This window comes from Cryptomeria japonica, chromosome 1 (genome assembly GCF_030272615.1).
Source record: "Cryptomeria japonica chromosome 1, Sugi_1.0, whole genome shotgun sequence".
Classification (NCBI taxonomy): Eukaryota; Viridiplantae; Streptophyta; class Pinopsida; order Cupressales; family Cupressaceae; genus Cryptomeria; species Cryptomeria japonica.
In genome coordinates this window covers 447,498,323-447,521,475 of record NC_081405.1, presented here as the reverse complement: position 1 = coordinate 447,521,475, position 23,153 = coordinate 447,498,323, and the positions used below count along the sequence as shown (strand labels likewise).

General features: G+C 36.4%; 1 protein-coding gene across 1 annotated transcript in view; it reads right to left on the bottom strand.

The window, feature by feature from the left end:
• LOC131064527 (callose synthase 3) overlaps positions 1 to 23,153 on the bottom strand; it is a 124,711-nt gene that overhangs the window by 13,668 nt on the left and 87,890 nt on the right. Inside the window, exons 34-36 of the mRNA XM_057998674.2 lie at positions 4,381 to 4,500; positions 4,184 to 4,299; positions 3,851 to 3,934 (exon numbers count right to left, since the gene is read on the bottom strand). Coding sequence (XP_057854657.2) covers positions 3,851 to 3,934; positions 4,184 to 4,299; positions 4,381 to 4,500 — 320 coding nt within the window. The remainder of the gene's footprint in view (positions 1 to 3,850; positions 3,935 to 4,183; positions 4,300 to 4,380; positions 4,501 to 23,153) is intronic.

Genomic DNA, 23,153 nt, shown 5'->3' with positions numbered 1-23,153 from the left:
TTTTTAGTAGAACTAGATTACACACACAAGCAAGTGAAATTCAAAGATGAGAATGATGAGGTGTTTGAATTTGCTACAATGCAATGCCAAAGCAAATCTAGACATGAATGCTTATGTTGCAAAGCCGCAATTCAGGATGAGGAGCACGAAGCTGCTACATAGAACTTGCACGATGCAGCTAGTGGGAGTGGCACTAGTGTTTCTTGTCATTCTAATGAACTAGTTGATGATATTTACACTCTCGGTGAAGAGAAATGTCATGAATTAGCATTTGTTTCAATTAAGGTAAATGAATGGGAAGGGCCTAGACCCAATTACAAATCAAACAAAAAGGCAAACAAAACTTGTCTCACAACGAGAGAGATACAAACCAACAAAAACAAAGAGTACAACAAAAGACCAGCAAATGTTATTGACCAACAACAAAGTCAAGCAAAACAATTAAGGTGGTTTGAAACTAAACTTCATCAAAGGCCTCAAAAGAGGGGCAAGACAAGAATGGAATGTCTTTCCATTTTTCGAAGGAGAATGCTCAATTGAAGGACTCGCAATCACAACAATGATTTTTAATTTTAGCTTGCATGGGTTTCATTTGCCCTCATCAGTGAGGTCATTTTCTATCGTTTCCAATACCAACTTGTCCACCAAAGGGGTTTGAAGATGACAACCAAGGTCTGTCCTAGCCAGTTTCAAAGAAAAATTGTTCTCAAAAGAGAGGCTCTTGAACACATCTTGTTCCTTGCATGAGGAACCTAAAACCTTACCAACGTGGTCTCTTACAGTAGTATCCATAATCATCCTTTTAAAGTGAGGTTGAGGACCCTCCTCAACAAATCTCTCGACCTCATAGGGTCTCATAAAGAAGTTCTCACTCCCAAACACCTAACTTGGAGCATAGTTTAATATTGTTAGGCAACTTTGACCCAGTTTCAACTGAGATACAAAATCTAGCAAAAAAGAAACCTTGTAGATATTGTGATGTCGTCAATGGTAATAAACTGGCCAATGCCATTAGCAATACCATTAATGATACTTTCATCCCAAAACTCCAAAGGGAGCTCTAGGTGACAAACCCAAATAGAAACCATGTTAACCTTGGTAGCATTGAAACCAGTAGACCATCTTTTCAAATGAAGAAAATCCTTACCAAGAAACCAAGGGCCTCCTTGGAGAACTCTAGTATAGTCCTCAATGGATTGGAACGAGAATAAGAGGAATTTGTTCATTAAAGCCACCACACAAACCAATCCTGAAGCGAGCCAATATTGTCCAGCTATGAATGATATCAATGTTTGATCTATGACCAAGGAACCTTCTAATAAGGGCAGACTAGAGACCTATAGAAGCTCTGTCCACCCATGCATCAAGAATAGTTAGAGAAGAGTTTTGCAAGAGATAAGTTGAAACGGGAACCTCAAGAACCACAAAAGGGGTGATATCCCCAACTCTGCACTCCTACAATGCAATCTAAGAAGGCACACAAGGGACCTTCCAAAACGGCCTAAGTAGTAGGGAGAGGAATAGGATTCATCACCTAGGAAGGGAACCCCATACACAAGCCATCTATGGTATAGAGAAAGAACTTGAAACTCTCCGCACTCAAACCAGCAATAGAAGAGAAGAATCTTGGTAGAAGGGAATAAAAGAGGGGAGAACAACTTGGGGAGCACCGACAACAAGAATCTTGGTAGAAGGGAATAAAAGAGGGGAGAACAACTTGGAGAGCACCGACAACAACTATGCAAAATATTTGCAAGCCCACAACTTCCCATGCATGATCCTCTAAAACCACAACAAGATCAACAACAGGGGTTGGAGGAGCATTCTCACCTAGCTCCACAAGATATTTCAGAGAAGGAAGCAAAAACTCCTCCTAAGAGAAAGCCCTAACGCACAAAACCCAAATCCAACAATAACAAACTTGTTTGAAGACTCATGCACCTGAGAAACCTTCATCTTCATTATCAGAATCAGACAGGTCATGCCTCTGAATGGCATTTTGTTGCGCCTCCAAACACAACACCATGAGAGGGATGTCCTCATCGTCCTCGAATGAGTTGAAAAAGCTTATGGCATTTCCATCCTCAACTCCAACATCACCTTCCTTTGACCTATCCTCACTCTAATTTTGTGCAAGGCATGAAACCCCTTTCCTACACCCGCTCCCACTCCCACACTCGTACCCGCATCCTCTTTTGCACCCACAACCTCTTCAAGTCTCACTCTGCACCATCTTGCTCCTAATTGTTTTGTCTCCTATGAATTTGTATTTATTTTCTATGTTTTCCACGTACAACTACACTAATAAAAATAATAATTTATCTCTAGCATTTGACATTGAATTATCAATTATTAGTTATCTTTTGTATTTAACTTTGTATTCTTTTTGCAAAATATTATAAATTTTATTTATATTTATTATGACATATAATTCATTATATGCCCAAAACCAACTATATAATCCCTAGAAATTAAGAGGTCATTGAATTGCCAAATGCAATATTAGAGCCTAAACTAACAACTTTTCAAAAAATATTCAAGCAACGTGATCATTTAACTTACATTCAATGTACAAAAAACTACAAATACAACAAAAAGTTAGGGTCCTATGTACTTTTGTTTCCTAAACAAACTTTATGTCATAAATCTTAAATGTTTACTATAGAAATTAAGTGAGATGCCCATTCTCACAATCAAAAAAAATGTTCTCTATGAAAATCAAGTTTTTTTGCCATCATCTTGTCCATTTTCTAACACCTTTTACTTAACCAACCTGTTTTCTGAAACTAAACTACTAACCCTATCAATTTTCCATTTTTTGCAAGCCTGATATTTTCTTTACAAGCAGGATGTTCAATGGCTGAGCAAGAGTGCTATTATTTCTCCTTGCGCATGTAATATAAATGACCCTCTTCAATTCTTATCACTAATGTTTCTCTGATACCAAATGTGGACAGTAAATTTAAATTGATGATGTATTGCTCATTGAAACACTGTCTTATATAATCAAAAAAGGGTTAAAAACCTAACATATTGCTAGATTATGTTGTCTTCAATACAAAAAACTGAAATTGATGTATGTTGGCATCGAGATTCTTTGAACTTGGTTAAAAGAAATAAAACTATGAAAAATGGTATGCTGAGTGGAAAACAACATGTGTTTATTCTATCAATTTTTTCCCAAGTAATTGAATTGTGTATACTTTTGATTTGACACATCAATCCCAATGTTGAGCAAAGTGACAAAAACTTCTCTCTACCATAGTTCATGAATCCATATGAATTTTCTTATTTTTGATTCCATGTATATCATAATTCATGAGTTTTGTACACCATATTTAGATATTTGGAAATGTCATTTCCTTCAACACAAATCTACTTTTGTACTTATTTGATCAATGTGTATTTGTGTATATGATCAAAATAGCTTCTAATTGATAAGTTTATTATGTCTTTAAAGTGTATTAATTAAAGGGTGCATAATAAAAATTTTAGATCCTAAAAAAAAATTAGATTTCATGGTTTTTCAATTTTTCAAATCTGTACTTCTTGTGGAATGAAAAACACATCTTGAAATGTCTTGTAGGTTGTGTTTTTCAAATTTTCTAGCTCTCACCATTTTTCTTGCACTGTATTGGTTTGGTGTATCAGTCTTGTTGAGTATGATAAAAGTATAGGTTTCAACATAAAGAGTAAACAGTCAAGGTAGTTTCCCAACAATTACATAAACTATGAAATTGTCAGCTGCCCAAAGAGATTAAGAGAGCAAGGAGTCAATTTTACATGCACATACACATAGAGAGTGAGCAAGCAACACACACACACACACACAGAGAGAGAGATTGATTACTTTAGTGGGCTTGCAAGTAGTCGTTGTCCAATTGTGACAAAGCTAGTCTCTTGATTTGACATAAACCAAGCAAGTGATGAAACACTGCATCAACACAAAAAATGAGCACAAGATTTATTGAATCTATAATATTCTAAAGAAAATCAATCTGAAATCTCTACTTCCTATGCATATATATGATTATCCTGTCTGACTGTCAAATAATGCATATTTGTATCGAGACCTCAATATCTGGTATTAAAAGGTTTTACTATCAAATCTAATTGAACTTTTTTCTATTTGAGACCTGTTTTAGCATCAGCATATAAAACTAACAGTGACCCTACAGCTCACCTGCCAGTAAATATATGTTCTCTAAGACCAAGTATTGTTGGTCGCCGTACACCATGAAATTTAAGCAATTCTTCCAGCAGGTTTCTCATTTTATAAGCTTCTTCTAGATAGTTGTCCTGTCATGCCCAGAATATAAGTATCCATTTCTTAACCACCATACAAAAAATCCTTCTATAAGTAATGGAAATTACACATACCTGGTTCATATCAATTGTTTGAAGAGCTTCACCACGAGTGAAAATAATGGCATGATTCTGATTCTCTGGCTTTCCTTCACCAATGTTAGCTGGCCCAGGCAGCTTAATACGGTATATTTGCTGTACAAAATAAAAATATATGCGAAAAATGTTACTAAGCAATATTGTTTAGTGTTCAAAGATAAGATTCATGTGTACCACTATATCTTGATCCATGTATGTTTCAAATTTTAATTGATAAAAACATGGACTGATTGTTCAGCAGCATCCTTTATGCATGAAAACACTAAACGACCCAGAATCTTCACAAACAGTTTCTCTCCAAATTATGTCCAGTCTAGCACAAAGAACAAATGGTACACAACTCCATGTAGCTTCTGTATAATACGGTGTTCATAGAATATCCAAACCAAGGCCTAATCATATAACCATTTTGTGCTGTGTTACCAATATCTAATTCCCAAAGAAGATAAACCTCGAAAAAGTTGTTGGTTATTTTAATAACAGAATTATATGTTTTAAGTCGAAAACCTTGTCTTCACATACTCTTCATTTTGATTACCGTTGTTCAATATCCTCCCAAATATTCACCTCATCGCTCAACATATAACAAATTCTCCAGGCATGATGTTATTGGTTGGTCACTTCTCTACACAGCAAATGCTTTTATTCTCAAACATTTTGTTAGAGCATATTTAGCTATTAGTTGCTTTTTTACAACTAGTTATGCTTTTTTTGCTTAAGTTCACTTAGGAGTGCTTATTTTAGTTGTGCGCCTAGTTTAGCTTTTATGCATCTAATTTAGCTAGAGTTGAGCTTTATTTAGCTCCTCATGCTTGCACTTTAGTTCTCCTAAATTTAGCTCTGTTCTTTCAATATAATTACTTCATTGTACAATTGTAATTCATCCTGTAATTTTGAATTATTTGCTTTTGAGTAATATAACATTCTTTTGTGCAGCTCTCGTTTGTGGAAGGTGTTTTGTTTGTTGTTTGATCTTGCAAGCTTGTGTTGCAAAGTTCAACATGGTATTATAGCTTTGAAAATTCAACATGGTATTAGAGCTTTGAAACTTCAACTTGGTATTCGAGCTTTAAAAATTCTACATGGTATTAAAGTGTAAATGCAGATCGTACTCCTCTCAGATTTGATAGTTGATAGATTGTAATTAATATTTCTGAATATATGTGATTTATGATTCTAATGAAGACTGTGTTTTGCAGGTCCAAACAAGGCTGAGAATGTTCGATTTTAATTGCTCAATATTGCCTTATCAGGTCTGCATATATACTTGTATCGGGGGGGGCATGTCTTGAGTGGACATGTCTCCACAAAGTGGAGGCATGTCCGCTCAAGACATGCCTCCTCATGGATGGCACTTTAAACAGTATTATGAATACCGTTTTATGAACGATCACTTACTATTAGTTAAGTAGTCACTAACATATGTTTAATATGCCGATAAGAAAGGTATTCAACGTATATACAATGTAATATTGATCGATCATTACTCGATCAATAATGAAATCAATATGATATTAATTCATATTAACTCCTTATTTCTCCAAAGGACCCAGACAACTAATTCCAGATTTGGATACCCTTTAATGATTTACAAAACCTATCCAAAGGGTTCCAACAGTTTGAGAATACAAAGGTCCAAACCCTATCTTGGTTAGGAGACCTAATAGCCCCAATTAGGCCTGTTTTACAAAGGAGAGGGTAGACACAAGCCCTGTCTTGTCAAACCAACACAAGGAACACTCTTAGGACATGATAAATCCACCAATTCCTAAGTTTTAGATGATGATCAGACCCCTAACACCTGATGTGGAACCTATTTGCTGGCACTTGCACGGTGGCCACATGGAGTTGCCCACCTTAATGTATCAAACCCTTGCCTCCAACCAGTCCTAACCTGCAAAAGGCTTTCAAAACCTTAAACTACATTGGCCATACTTGCATCTCCTCCAAAGCCGTGGACCACCAATGAAGGATCAGCAAGATGAGGCCATTTCTTTGTGAAACCCCAGGTAAAACTGTCAAATCTAGATCACTTCCAGAAAATTGCAGGTTTCTCCCTTGTCTTGGCAAATTAGGACCTCAGACTTGATGCATATGAAAGGTGATTGGCCACTCTAACACATCCCACCATTTTCTTAATTCCAAAATGTTCGTACAGTACGGTACCCCGCTCAAAATGACAAAATTGCAGGAAATTCACGTAATTTTATTGCTTCAATGATGCCAATTGTTTACAACACTCTCCCCCTCTCAGAATGATGATTGGGAATGACATTTTATACCTTACTCAACGGTTATCAACCACCTTTTGAACTTTGGTGACCGTTGGAAAGAAGTTGCTCTTTGCAACCAAAAGTTGTCATCAAAAGTTGTCATGGTTTAGCAACTTTGACACATGTTAAGTCCGTAGACCTAAAGTTGTTCCAACATGTCTTAAACCTTCCTAAGACACCTCCAACACATAAACACCTAGAAAATACTCAACTAAATACCCCTAGGTCCATATGCCCATGGTGGCTTATCAACTTGCCAAATCCATGTCATTGGGTAACAAAGTGAGGTTTATTATAAAAATCAAACAAACTAAACTATCCTATTACATAAATTGAGAGATTACATTCTTATGCATGTGTGACCTTTAGGCCTTCATTGCCCTGATTATCTTAGTCATGAGGTGCCCCTGCACCAGATGTTGTTCCTAGACCTAAAGGAAAATCTGTAGTATCCTCCAAATGGCTCTTCAAAATCAAGCATGCAGCTAATGGTAGCATTGAAAAATACAAGGCAAGATTTGTGGCAAGAGGATTCTCTCAAAAGGAGGGAATAGACTATGAGGAGACATTCGCCCCCGTTGCACGGTACACTTCTATTAGATCAATCATTGCTATTGCATCTGTTAAAGGATGGAAGTTACATCATGATCAAATGGACATAAAGATTGCATTCCTTAATGGTATGATTGAAGAAGTCTACATCGAACAACCAGATGGTCTTGTGATTCATGGAAAGGAGTCTCATGTATGCAGATTAAAGAAGGCTATGTATGGCCTTAAAGAAGCACCTCATGCATGGTATGAAAGGAGTGACAATTATTTGATAAGCTTAGGATTCTCCAGAAATGATGTTGATTCCAACCTCTACTTCAAGATCGTTGAAGGTAAGGCTCTTATATTAGTACTTTATGTTGACGATTTATTTCTTACTGGAGAAGAAAAACTCATTGTCCAATGCAAGAAAGAATTAGCTTCTGAATTTGAAATGAAGGATCTTGGTCTTATGCATTACTTCCTAGGACAGGAAGTATGGCAAAGACCTAATAAGATTATTCTAAGTCAGGGGAAATACACTATAGATATCTTGAAGAGATTTGGGATGATGGACTGCAAGTCCATGTCTACACCTATGGAGACAAACTTGAAGAAGTTGAGTGACTCTGCAGCTCATTCAGATTTGGTAGATCCTACCATGTATAGACAGTTAATTGGATCATTAATGTATCTAGTTAACACTAGACCAGATATCTGTTATGCAGTAAATGCCCTGAGTCAATTCATGTGTGAACCCAGACAAATACATCTTGTTGCAGCAAAGCATATACTAAGGTACTTGCGTGGTACAGTGGGTTATGGTTTGAGATACACTTCCTGTGAAGATCTAATATTACAGGGCTATTCTGATTCTGATTGGGCCGAGAGTGCAACTGACAAAAAGAGTACATTTGGTTGTTGTTTCAATCTGGGACCAGCCATAATTTCTTGGTGTAGCAGGAAACAGACATCTGTAGCTCTAAGCACCACAGAAGCAAAATACATTGCAGAATGTGTTGCAGCTCAATAAGCAGTGTGGCTTCGTAAGCTCCTTGCAGGATTGTTTGGTCATACACTAGAGCCGACTGTAATTCATTGTGACAATCGAAGTTGTGTAAAGCTCTCAGAAAATCCTATCTTTCATGATAGATCAAGGCATGTGGAGATCAAGTATCATTGCATCCGAGACATGGTGCAGAGGGAAGCAATTCAGCTCAAGTACATTTGCCCTGATGAGCAAACGGCTGATATTCTCACTAAGCCTCTCTCCAGAGTGAAGTTTGCATATTTCCGAGACAAGCTTGGGGTTGTGGAGAATGCCACCCTTACTGAAAGGGAAATTCAGCATCAGTGAGTCTTGTCATTTCTCTGAGACGGAGATGTGGTTCTATATATTTTTTGTTACCTTTGAGTATGTCATGTTGAGAGACTCCATGACATCCACAAATGGGAGTAGCCATTGTGGGCATCACGTTGAGAGACTCTATGATGAACTCTTGGACATCTCTGAGACTGAGATGTGTTTTACACACATGGGAGTAGCCATTGTGGATGTCATCCATGACGATAAGCGTCCTTCCACAAATGGGTGTAGCCATTGTGGTTGTCATGTTGAGAGACTCCATGACGAAATATCTCCTTAGCTAAGAGGGAGTGTTATTTTTTAAGGTAGCCGTAGGAGATATTTCTCCTGTCGGCCACCTATACCTTGCTGGCCGACCTAGGAAATTGGTGCCCAGCACACATATATTGAGGATCAAATCCTCCAATTGATCATCCAAGGCGATTCAATAAATTCGCTCCTACAAGCAGAGCAGCAATTCGATCGTCAGTAGTAGTAGTTTGTCTTTCAGCATCAGCATTATTATTTGTATTTCATAGGAGAAGTGTCTCCTCAATTGTATCCAGAATTTGTTCATCTCAACTATATATAAGAGATATATGACTGGGTTTTGCTCCCTCAAGTAGGAGGGTTTTCCCAGGATAAATTGCTGTGTTCATTGTTCTCTGTGTTACATTTCTGCTTATATTTCAATTCTGATCTAAAACTAACACATAATAGCAATAAGGGTTGTAAAGATCAAAATTCACAGCTTATGAAGGACGAGAAACGTAGACCTGTAAAACAGTGTAGAAAATGTAGCTAGCATGTGTTAGTACCAGAATTGGTACCCCTATGAAACTTTCTTTTGCAGGTTCTCTGTGTCATAGTATAGATGTCAGCTAAGTTGTCTTTCTAATCAAACCACCAAGTCATCAGATGTAGGTCTGTTTTTGTCCAATAACAATGTCTGCAGAACACCCATCAGTGAAGATATTTCAAGCTGTAAATGTTAAGTATCAGAAAGAACTCCTCCAGCACAGTTAGAAGAAGAACAAGATATAAAAAGATAGTGACAAAGACCACACAAAACCCAGACTCAAGAAGAAAATGATCAAGGAAGTCAGATTTAGAAGAAGAACAAGATATAAAAAGATAGTGACAAAGACCACACAAAACCCAGACTCAAGAAGAAAATGATCAAGGAAGTCAGATTTCCAAGGTGGTAGGACCAAATGCAAATTCCACCAAAGTGGGAACTAGCTAATAAAATTGCACCATGGCAAGAAGTTCATTTTTGCACTTTTTCAATGGCCGAGCCAGTCAAACATGGCAGTCTAGAGTGGCCAAACAAGGGGAAAAAAGTTAACTAGAAATAAAACATGACTGATTTAAATGAAAATCTTGGTTTACCAGTGCTTGAACCAGCTGGAAGTCTTGAAATAGGTGACAAACATATCATAAAAAACAAAACGAGGGTTATGGCAACAGAAGTTAGCATAAATTTTATTTCTTCTATGGTTGAACCAATCAAAAAGACAATTAATCTAGTCAATAATGGCATAAATCTGGGACCACTCAAACTTCTGTTAGCATAAATTTTATTTCTTCTATGGTTGAACCAATCAAAAAGACAATTAATCTAGTCAATAATGGCATAAATCTGGGACCACTCAAACATCAATTAAGAACATAAGATATGTACGATTATAACCTAGGGACACCATTTTAGATCAGAGTTCCTTCAATGAGCCCCCCTTGGTCAGTTTGTGCTTTACTATTATGCTTCGCCACCCTTCATATCTTTGTCATGAGCCCAAAATTTTAAAAATTTCTAAGTGTGAGGATTTTTGGATCATTTTCCAGGCTTCCACAGAATTTTAGGATTTCAGAACTCCCCTTACCTTGGCGCTCAGTTGCCCATGTCCTCATTCCCCTAATTTTCAGTTTTGGAATTTCCCTTCCTAACCCTCAAAGTTCCCATTTCCCCATGTTCCCTGATAATAAACTTTAGGATTCTCCCTTACCATGCCACCCAAGTTGTCCAAACCCCCATTTCCCTTAATTTCCCTGATTTTCAGGATTGCGAGATTTCCCTTCCCCACATGCCTTTTCTCAAAGTCCCCATTTTCGTAAGTTACCTAATTTTGAACTTTAGGACTTTACCTCAGTGCTTGAGTTGCTCAAGTCCCCATTTCCCCAAGTTCCTTGATTTCATGTTTTCAAGATTTCCCTTCCTAACATGCATTTCCTAGAAGTCCCCGTTTCCTACATTCCCTCATTTTGGATTTTCACAGTTTCCCTTCCTAGAATGACATTCCTCAAAGTCCCAAGTCCCCTGATTTCAATCTTTATTTACTACTTATACATCTTTTAGGCAACTCTTTCTACAAACCTTTGTCATTCAAGTGTAAGGCTTCACCGACCTCCCTACACAACTAAAGAATGGTCCCAAAGTCATGCAATTCTTGGCACCTTTGGGTCCTTTACCATGTGAAGATGAAGGTATCAAACATGGGTGACCTATACACATCCCAATGCCCCTTGTTCTCCCTCCAAAACCACTTGAAGATGTTGTCATACTAGATATATGCAGTTTTCTAATTGCATAAGTGTTTTCGATTGCTTTTGGGCATTGCCATGCTATAGAAGTGTTCTCCATTTTTTATCTGACATATTCTAGGTCATCAAAAAAAGGCTCTAATTCAGTTTATAATGTCAAGTGGATATTACAATTTGAGGGAAAGGTACAAAAAGTAGGTTTTCTTCATGACACAAGAGTCTCCATGATTGTGCAGGTTAATTCAGGGGATGGGTATGCTATTTATTCATGACACAAGTGTCTCCACGATCCTAGGTTAATTCTTGGGTTGAGTAGGCCAAACTTATTGGTCTAGTATTATAATAGTTAGTTGATTCGTGTAGTAATTGTAAAACGTGTCAAAGTGTATTTTGTGCATTCTTTCTAATGCAATTTATGAGTTCACCTTGTTCAATCATGGAATACTAAGTACACTTTGTTATCAATGCTCCTTCTTCCAAAGAGGAAAGTGTAAGTTTAATAATAGATCTTAGCTTATGGTTCATGAATGCACTCTTGGTTTCCATATTTTGCTTGCAAATATGCTTGTGTAAAATTTCTGAAACTTGAATCTATTGTCCAATATGATCAAAGCATAGGTTTACTACTATTTGTCCACCGCCCCATTAAAATATTAGAACATATTTTTTATTTCTACTATGGTTTCCTGCTCTGTCTCCATGTACTAATTAGTTTTATAGCTTTGGTTACATCTTAAAGTAGTTACACTAGAACGAGATCTTGAGAGATTTATGCTTGTAGAATTTATACCCACCTTATAGCCCATTACTTAAAGAATATCTTTAGTGAGCTTGTGTCTGATAAATATCCAAAGGGCTTTGATGGTGAGTTCACAAGGTGTGAGTGTGTATTGCACTTAAGGGAATTCATTTGTGGTGAGCGAAACTTGTTAGATCTTCGGTGACACTTGCATACTTGTTCATATCTATTGTTAATGAGGTTTAATAGTCTTATTCCTGACTGTCATTAAGGCATGGTTGTCAAATCTTTGTTCCAATTTTTGTCCTGTCTTAAGGCCTCAAGGATCATCCTCCTAGGTTCTACAAAGCTTGAAGAAGAAGAGGATCTTCCCTAGTTCTAAATATTGGCCCAAAACTGTCCTCTCCTTGTTCCCCTTGACTCACTTTGAGTAATGATGCTAGAAGAGAGGACATACAGTTTTGGGAGCCTATGCCACTACAAGGACTTAAGTCAGCAAAAAGAAAATTGAATACTCAGTTTCAATTTTAAAAGCAAAAAAATGCAATATAAGGAATGATGACCTTATCCTAGCCAAACTAAGTAAGGAGAGAGCAAATTCAAAAGAAGGGCATTGCCTATTTTAGGCAGTTTTGAGTGATTTATTTCTATTTATTTTTTATTTGTAGTAAGGTTTTCTTTTAAGACAGCTTTAATACTATTATATTATTTTTATTTGTTCTCAAGAAGCTTATTTTGGAGCTTATGAATATGTAGCTTAAACACATTATAGAGGAGGGCACTGGATGCTAGACTTATGCTACAAAGTTTGACATTCAAAGTTTGAAGTTAAGTTGTAGTGTTCGTGTATAGCAAAAGTCTTACACTACCAAAACCATTCATTTTGTTATTATTCAATAATTGTTAAATCTCAGTTTGTGATTCCATCAAGTAAATTGAATTAAGTAACTTTGTCAAACTTTGTGTCAACGCATGTTGTTTACTAAAGTAATTACTAATAACTTTGTGTATTGCTTTAGCAATCTGATTTCTGGAATCGTGTAATCTTAGTCCATTTACTTTACATGAAGAAGAGGTTGCAGAAAAAATAAGAAGAAAAGAGTTTCAAACCATTGTTACACTTTCCTATAACAAGTTTAAGGTATTTTAATTGTAATTTTATAGGTTTTCTATTGGGTGCTGTAATATGATATTGTAATCCTTAAAGGACTTTTTTAATGTATAGATTTGACATCTTGTGAATGTCTCCACAAATATTGTATGAATTTATGATGGTCTTACTGACCCTCTTGGTCGCATTTGCCGGCTTGAGTATTATCTTTGACTAGTTTGTCAACTAGAAGGTAGGAAAATTCCTTAAAAAGATTTTGTAAGGTATCTTTTCAAAGTAATATAGGAAGTTTGTTGGTTTGTTCATGGATAACTAAGATATGTTCAAATCCGAAGTATGCTATTTCATTTACCCATATTTATATAGAGCCTAGCTTATGTGTCTGACTGAGGGGTATGGTCCTCATTGTTACTTTCATTAAAGTATCTTATTGTGGATTATATTTATATTCCTCTTTGCTTCCAAAAACCTAGACTCTACTGCCCTCAATAGATATAAGCACCCATTTGCTTTTGTTCAACCTCCCATCTCACCAACACACTCAAAATAACAAAACTCAATCTTTATTTTTATGCTCTATTGACAGTTTTACCAACATTGCTCAATCTCTGCAATTTATGAGTGTTATCCCAAAGAGGCCTGCTTTGTTGTTTCCTTTGCGTCCATGTATAAAAGCGTACTCAAAGGCAAATGTCATTACAAGTTACTTAAGAAAAATCTTCAAAATCCTTACATGGCTGCAAATTTGATTAATGAAGGTGTAAAGCACGCGTGGCACTTCATGACAATCAATTAAAGTTTCCTATGCAATGGGTATGGTTTGTTTCAGTATCTATTTTCATTTAATTATCTATAATTTTTAATATAATATCTTAGGGAATACCCCACTTGACCGAGCAAAACCTAAAGTAGATGAAGAAATTATACCCATCCTTATCAAATTGGTCCATTGTTGTCCTTGCCTAATCATACGTTGAAGGTCTTTTGCTCTGTGTTTGACAGCCTTGACACTCAAAAACAAACTACCTTCAACAATTAGGGAACCTATAGTTTGAGTACCAATAGTACCAAATTTATGCAAATCATCCTTGTCATAGTATCATTGTCAGTTGTCTTTCCAATCAAATCACCAAGTCATCAAGTGTTGGTCTATTTTTGTCCAACAGCAATGTTTATAGGAAACTTATCAATGAAGATTTTTCAATCTCTCAATTTCAAGTGTCACAAACGTTTTTAGCACAGGAAAGAAGAACGGGATATCAAAAGATGGTCACAAGGACCAAACAGAATACCATTTCAAAAAAAAAGCTAAGGAATTCACACTTTCAAGGTGTCAAAACCAAATCAAACTCCATAATAACTGGCAACCAGCTAATCAAATTGTGTAATGCTAAGAAGTTCGTTTTCAGACCTTTTCAATGGTAGTGACAGTCATAATTGATCAAATGTGACCAAACAAGAGTAAAAACATGACCAGCAATGAAACCTGACTAATTTAAATGAAAATCCCATTTTACATATGGTTGAATCAGTTGAAAGTCACAAATAGTTTACTACAACTGGAGTATAGCATGCGTGTGGGTTTCTGAATTAGTTTGCACCTTGTTCTCGAGTGATTCTCGGCTATATGGAAGCGCTTGGTTAGAGATTCATTATAAGATATTTTCTTATTGATTAAATTATGCTGGAAGGAGTTTGGGGTTTGTGGCGCTAGGGTTTGATGGTGTTTCAAACCTCTTCCTTGCTGTTTCAGATTTCAGACCTGCATATGGCAGAGATTTCATGGTGAACATGAGTTTTCAGTGAGTTTCAGGATTCCTACATCAACTACAGTATCTGAGCAGTGATGGGTATTATCATTGTGATATTTGAGTGATTTCTAAATGATATTTAACGTTATTTTAGGCTCATATTGGCTGTTATTTTATATCAGACCTGTTTATGAGTATTTGACAGTGATTCCATGGCTTTTCCATCATCTACTACAATTATCCTTCACTTTGGTATGATTACCTTTTGATTTCATATGACTCGCAGTCGCAGTTATATTACTTCATGGAATGTATTGTAGCAGTATTTCAGTTTCAAAATCAGAAATAAAGCTTATATTGCAGCTCTTTTAATAATTGTAATCACTTATTCTTAGTTGCAACAATATAGTTTGTAATATCCAGACGGTTGAAGTTGCGGTTGCCTTCATGCATGCATCAGCATTTCTCATATTGTAATATTGGACTGTTTACCACCAATACATTTAACATTTCATATTTAGTGAAGCCTAGAATTATCGACCAATTTGGTTTGAAGCAAGGCTTAACTCATGGCAATAACTCGCATGTTCATTCTATTTATCATCCACTCCACTGAAGAAGTGTAGAAGTGGTCGGCTCAACCGCCTAATGCATTCTTGTGTTGCACATTACACACTGCTGAATAAGTGTGGCATGTGGTCACTGTGGATGCCTAATGTGTACGTACTCATTTGTATGGCATTCATTGCAGCAGCAAATTGAATAAAGCTGTGATCCTAAGCACCATATGCTATCACCTTGCCCATCTCAGGATCTAGGTGATCAGAAGGTGTATCAGAGACTGCATATAGCTTGGTTTTCAATTAAGATTATTTTGGAAAAAAGTAGGGTTGGTTATTACACCTACTAACCCTGGTGTAGCTCTAAATTAAAGTTCTAAAGAGTCTAATCATGGTTCTCAGTAATATAGGTGGATTTCTATTCAAAATATAAAAGACATTGTTGGAGTTCACGACAACAATACTTGCATGAGTACAAGTTGTGTGTTGGCTCACAAAGATACTTGATGCCTATTAAGATTGACCTGGGATGAATTGAGCCTCATTCAATGCATTGCTACTCTAGATATTTATGAAAGCCTTGTTAGCTATCATGTAACAACCTAACCTGCCAATACTAGTACAGGGACAAGTATGGGTTTGAGGTTTGGGTATGCTAGTAGCGTATTTTTTTCTCTACAACTATGCATATGGATTCATGTGTCTGTGTATAATTTTGAAAACAGTAATAATTTATACTCATTAATTAATTGTTCATAATTGTCAATAAGCAAATTTTTAAAATATTTAAACACTTATAACTTGCAACAAAGAATATACTCATGAATTGAAATTCAGTGATTTATTGAAGACTTGAATGCCAATACAAAGTGAAAATTACAATCAATATTCAATAATCTTCCTATGGCTCTTCAATGTCTTCATCGAAAGCATAATAATCAAAATTTGGTTCAAAATCATTTGAATCACAATCAGCTGCAATGCCACTCACCCTATCCACATCATCTATAGAAGTTGCATCATTGATAGAGACTTAAGCAAATTGTGCAATAGTAGCATCTAAGTCGAAACACTTAGGAATTAGATCCTAATGCCCTGTCAACCCTACTGTAATCAAGTGTCTTATGTGACAAAAGATCAAGTTGGAGTGCACAAAGACCAAATCCTCATTTTTTTTTGCACTGAATCAGTTGCTTTCAACCAAGTGGATAAAAGAGTATGTACTCCAATTATGCTCAATTGAAGACAAACTTGCAACATGTTGAATTTAAATATTTATAATTAAAAAACATACATTATAATATGTAGCAACAAAAGAAAAATGAAAAAGTTCAAATTTAAAAATAAAGATGAATACTTGAGATGGATTTTTTATTGCGAGAAGTTGCATGTAACAGAGGCTTGGCCACATACATCCACCATTCACAAGTGTTTTTCCTATACTTGTCTCAAAGAATGAAAACTCATGATTTTTGAAGATATGAAGTGTCGAACCTCAAATAAGGCAACACTTTGTATATCTCCATTTGGGAATATTTTTCTCAATGTAATCTTGTACTTATTAACAACCTATTTATCTAAATATGGTGGCACCCTCCTTGGCAAGGTATCTCGTTGCTATAATACTTGGAGAAAAAAGCAAATTCTGGGAGATACAATGGTGTGGTCATCTTGTTCCAATGGTCAACAATAATCCTTTGCACTCTTTTTGAAAATTGTTTAGGCCGGGACATGCTCATTGGCTTGAGGCTTCTATTATGGTCCTTATTTTCAACCATGGAATCCATGTCATCATAAGTCTCACCCAAACATGGTTGATCTATATCTACATACCTAATCATATCATAATGGATTCAATAAAAACTCAAAATATATTCCACATGAGCCCACCACTCATCATCTAGGATCAGTTCTTTTAAACTCTTTGTATTTGTCATTGCCTCCATACATTACAAAGAGTGTTAATTCCATACACTCCAAAGAGTGTTGATGAGCATGTTGATGAGCATAGCACTCAATGCCTCTTGCACCTTTACAAGTCATCTTAGATGATTGTGGGCGATGCGAATTAAATCTAAACAACCTATTATGGTGTAAAGAATAAAACAAATTAAAAAATCAAAAGTAGCATGTAAAGACCCCCTTTGTCTTCTATGCCGGTAATTTGTAAATATTGGATGCAAGTGTAATTTTTTTTGTATTTTGGGTTTTCTGAATTTTTTTGTGCTTTTTTTATAGGGTTTGACAAAAGAAGAATGCATAAGACTGGAGATTTTATTGAAATCCAATACAAAAGCAACTGCTGCAATATTATTGAACCTGGTATTATTAGTGTAACTTCTGTAACTTCCTCCACTTTGCTCCAAGCATGCAGCGCTAGGCTCCCTAGGATCAGCCGCCACCCTTTGGTATTTTTTTGGGGAATTTATTGTGCCCTCATAAGCAAAATTGCCCCTCCTTGCAAGTTCGCCCTACTTGCAGCTGTAATGCAGAATTTCCGGAATGATTTGCAGCCAGAAAGTGTTGGTTGAATGCTGGAAAATTATCGCCTAAACCAGTATCCCAATCTGCAGTTACTAATCCTTCAAACTAATCAGATTTAAGCCACAAACTTCACCGATTGAGCCCAAATAGAACTTCTGATTGAAGCCCCATCTGAATGCCAAATTCATTGGATATTTCACCAATTCAGATGGCTGCAAGACTGAAGATTTCTCATTCTCCAATGGCTGATGAAAGACTGAAACCCTTGGTCTCTGCTCTCCACAAGTCATGAAAAAGAGATGCAACAATAATAATCGAACTTCTTCTTGTTAAGCATATATAATCCTCAAGAGAGTTCGAATTTCTCCCAAAAAACACTTTAATAACATTAAATGTTATAACATTAAGTTGGCATCATTAAATGAAATAAAGACCTTGGGTTATGTGCACATAATTAATTAATAAGTCAGCCCCCTTCTCATGATGCCTAGACCCTCAAGTTATAAAGTTAAGTTATAACTTTATATTTACCTTATTTAATGTTTTATTATTAATTTGGCCACATAAACATTAATATCTCCCAGAATACTTAACATTTTTCGATGTCATCTGAAATGGGAGTCCACTCTGCTTTTCCCCATGTGACCATACACCCCTGCTAAAAATAGAAAGGGTCCTTTTCAAACACCCCAAGACTTACTATAAATAGTAAGTATAGCAATACCATAGCAAATGAAGTCTGAATGATGCCAAACGAAGACCAAACCAAAGTATATTGAACACTGGAGATGATACAATCCTTAGGAGACCCTCTAACCATCCTCATTAGCCTACGAGGGTCAAAATGATAGGCTAATCTCACTGAAAGTCTGATGTCAACAAGAAGGGGACATCACATAGCAACCTAGCAAAAAAAACTAAAAGAAAAAGAAAATCACCTTTAACAACTCCAAATTGAAGAAGGTCCTAAAGATGTGTGGCATATGATGATTGTTGGCAAACATTTGAATCTCCTTGGCCTATAATGTAGATTTCTTTGACCCACTTGATCTTTGAGTCAATCTTATGCAATATCAAGTTGAGAGAGTGCATGACACATGGTGTCCAAAAACTATGCCCTTTGTATGAGGATATTGGAAATGAAAGTTGCATCCTTCACTTGCCCCTTGTTGGCAACCAATATCACAGTGTACAATTTGCTTGGTCTGAGCACCCTTTGTACCTTTGACATTCTTGCCCATCATAGATAACCAATCTAAGATATTTTATAATGAGTCTCCCCGGATCAAAGTTTTCATATGTGTCATTCCTCATCCTCCACATCCATATCATGTGTTGGAAGTTGCATTAGTCCTAGAAATTCTAATTGTGCAGGTCATTCTATTCAAATTCCAAAGACTGTGCTAAATGTCAAGAGTGTTGGAGTTTCCCATACTAGCAAATCTTTCCTCCAGCCCTCACCTTTTCTCCTTTTGTCCCATCGGAGTTTTGGACTTTTTCTTACCAACATGTGTTTCCTCGAATCCCCACAATTTGATGCTCAACACTAAGTTACCTTTTCGAGTCACAATTTCAATCATCCCTTTTTCTTACCTCCTTAATGGCATGAGTTCCATGGTTACCTTGATCCCCAAGGTCTAACATTTCCCTTCAAATACCTTTTGGAGTCAAAGATTAAGGAATACCTCTAACAAGATACTTTGGGACATGGGTTATGAAATGCCCCCAACTCTTGATCCCCAACATTCCATATTATGATATCAAGTTTGTGCGTTTGTACCTATCTTTATTTACTTGCTTGTGGGATAAATTCCTTAATATCCCCAATCCCATCTCTAAATATTTTCCTTTGTATATCCTTTTGGAGTCAATGATGTGGAGATGCTTTTATTTGTTTGTTTTGGGCATGAGGTCTGATGTGTCCATAATCCCAAATCCTTGACAAGTGATATGGATTTTGGGGTATCCCCGATCCTTGACTCCAAATATTTTTCTTCACAAATTTCTTCATATTCCCGATCCTTGACTCCAAATAATTTTCTTCACAAATTTCTTCATATTCCCGATCCTTGATTCCTGACAACCCCAAAACTCCCTAACTCCTTTATTTTACACTATTCACTCCCACCTATCTCCCAGCACATCCCAAGTTAGCATTCATGACCTGATTTGATGTTGTACCTATTCAAAGGTTTCCTACTCAAAAAGAACTGATCTTAAGGGCTCAGATTCACATGCAATTTCAATGATCAAGAATCAAAACAAACATGCCATCATTTATGCAATGGTTGAGTTCCAACTCTCGATGGTCCCCCTATCTACTCTAGATCACTCATTAAACGGATTTTGTAGGATATGAGCTTGCCTTATACACCACATTCATGACCTATGGTTCTTCCTCAATTCTGGAAGCAACAAGGCAACCAACAAAGCACCATATATGCTAGTTCAATTTCCAAAAAGAAAAGTCAATCATTTCTCTCTTCCAATAGGGTTGGTCATTTTTGCTTTCCACATGACTACAAATGTCAAGGAGCTCTAATATTTCAACTCCTACAAATCCAACAGCCTCTAGAGCAACATCTTTGTAAATCACAAGGAGATCATTGTACAGTAAATTGTTCTTGTAGCTAAATGTCTCGACTATTCCATTTGTAGATATTTTGACAAATTCTATGTAATGTCCCCACTTTGAAATATAATTTAATAATGAATAATAATAATAAAATTAAAATACTTAAAAAAAAAATTAAAATTTTTTTTTAAAAAAAAGTAAAATATAAAGGTATAATTAAAAATTTGATTAAAGTTAATGACTGGTCAAAAGGCATGAAATGATAAGTTGTGACTCCCCCAAATATGAGGTATAAAAGAGAGGAGAACTCATTTGAAGGGGGAATAATTTGGGAATCAGAAGTGCAGATCTGATTGTGAAAGGTTGTGTCCCTTTCAAAGGGCGGAAGTAATGAAGAGTTACACTCTTTCAAAGGGTGCTAATGGTGAAAGGGTGTGTCTCTTGCCAAAGGGCACCCATAATGAAGAGGTGTGACCTCTCCCTCACATTGAGAGATATAAAGGAAAGGAAACAAAAGTATCCAGTGACACCACCATCGATCAGATCAGATCAGATCAGAATTGTTACCAAGTTACAGGCAGTAACATCCTCGTTCTTGGTGGTATGCATGGGAATGTGCTTAATATGTATGTTTAATATATGAAGCCCTATAATGTTCTTGTGCAGAATTTGATAGTAATATTAATATAGACTGCAATATGTATGACAGTTATTATATACATCCATAGTACAAAGTATTATTGCCATAACCTTGTCCTAAGTCATAACTCTATTCTAATCTTTCTATTCCCCAAGGGAGATGGGTGCTGCTAGGGAAGGGCAGAGTAAAACCACTTCAATAGAAAGCCCCAAAGGTGAAAGAACTCCTCCTGAAATCTGGGCTGCAGGCCCCATGGGTGAATGGGCATTGCCCCATGGGTGAATGGACTGAATGCCGATAATCTGGGCTACATTAAGGAGGTGGTGTCAAGTGCCCTAGGCAGCCAAGCCCTCTTCCGGGAATGGGGTCAGATTGGTTTGGGTTTAGGCATGGTTTTAATGGCATCATAAGTTATATTACAAAGAATTAGTTAGTTATGCTCAATTAATAGTGATAAAAGGTAGTAACATAGATGTTGCTCTTGGGAATTGACAGTGTATAAATAGGGGACATTACATTCTGGGTAAAGGTTTCCTCTTGCCACATGTGCTAGTATGAATGTAATAATGATAAGATGAATGAGACAACATTCTAATTTGTTACAAGGTTTGTGATGATTTTTTTTATTACATATAAATTTCTACAATTTAGAATGAATAACTAATTATTTGATATCATTATTGTGGTTTATGTTTATGCACAGCTCGTATTCCTTTGTGATTTCTGTGTGTTATCTTTCTTGGTATATGTAGACTGCATCGACCTTGGAAGCAATGATCCACCATGCACTCAAAATAAAAACATAATTCATCAATAGATTTGGAGTAGGACATTATTTTGTACACACCTCATAACTCAGTAATTCAACCAAGGAAAACATTGTAGCGAAAATTAAGAGTTCTTATCTTGACGAGTCATGTTCTGCATACCCACATCTTGCAATTATGCAATGATGTGTTTTTCAACTTAATAAGAGGTCTTGTGAGTAATAGGTTAGTCTTTGGTCTAGTGACAACCTTTGCGATCAAGAGTACTACGGGTACTACTGCATGTTTGTCTATTTGCACATCCAAAGTTGTAAATTCCATGTCTTGTCTTTCTTGGTGTATCTAGACTATGTAACCCAATGAATAGGGATCATCCTTGGAAGCAAAGATCCACCATGCACTCAAACCAAAAACATCACCCATCAATAGACTTATAGTAGGACATTAGTTTGTACACATATCATGACTCAATAATTCAGCCAAGGAAAACATTTGTAGCAAACATTGAGAGTTCTTATCTTGATGAGTCATGTTCTACATACCCACATCTTGCAATTATGCAATGATGTGTTTATCAACATAATAAGAGGTTTTATGAGTAATACATTAGTCTTTGGTCTAGTGACAACCTTCGGGACCAAGGGTACCATGGGTACTACTGCATGTTTGTCTATTGGCACATCCAAAGTTGTAATTTCCATGTGTTGTCTTTCTTGGTGTGTCTAGACTCTATAACCTAATGAATAGGCATCAGCCTTGGAAGCCATGATCCACCATGCACTCAAACTAAAAACATCATTTATCAATAATAGATTTGTAGTAGGACTTTAGTTTGTAGTTGTACACACCTCATGACCCAATAATTCAACAAAGGAAAACATTTGTAGCAAACATGAGAGTTATTATCTTGACGAGTCATATTCAGCATACCCACATCTTGCAATTATACAATTATGTGTTTATCAACTTAATAAGAGGTCTTATGAGTAATGGGTTAGTCTTTGGTCTAGTGACAACCTTTGGGACCAAGAATACTATGGGTACTACTGCATGTTTGTCTATTTGCACATCCAAAGTTGTGATCAATCCTATTAAGGATACCTCTAGGGAAGCCCCCTTGCATCTAGTTGAGCCCAAAGTGAAGGAGAAGTTACCAACTCTCCATAAATTGGTCCAATGTTGAACTACCTGATCACAAGTTAGAGGTCAGTTGCTCTATGTTTGGCACCCCTAGTGCTCAAAGAACATCCTAGCTTTAGGGATTTGGGACCCTACACCCCTCACAATCAACTACTTTCAAAAAGATCACCCCTTTAGAGGACACTACAATGACATTAATTAGCGGTTTGTTTTTGAAATTATTCCGTCCATCAAAAATGATGGACTAACCTGTTTCAAGCCATCTATCCTCGATTGCTTTCAATGATGCCTC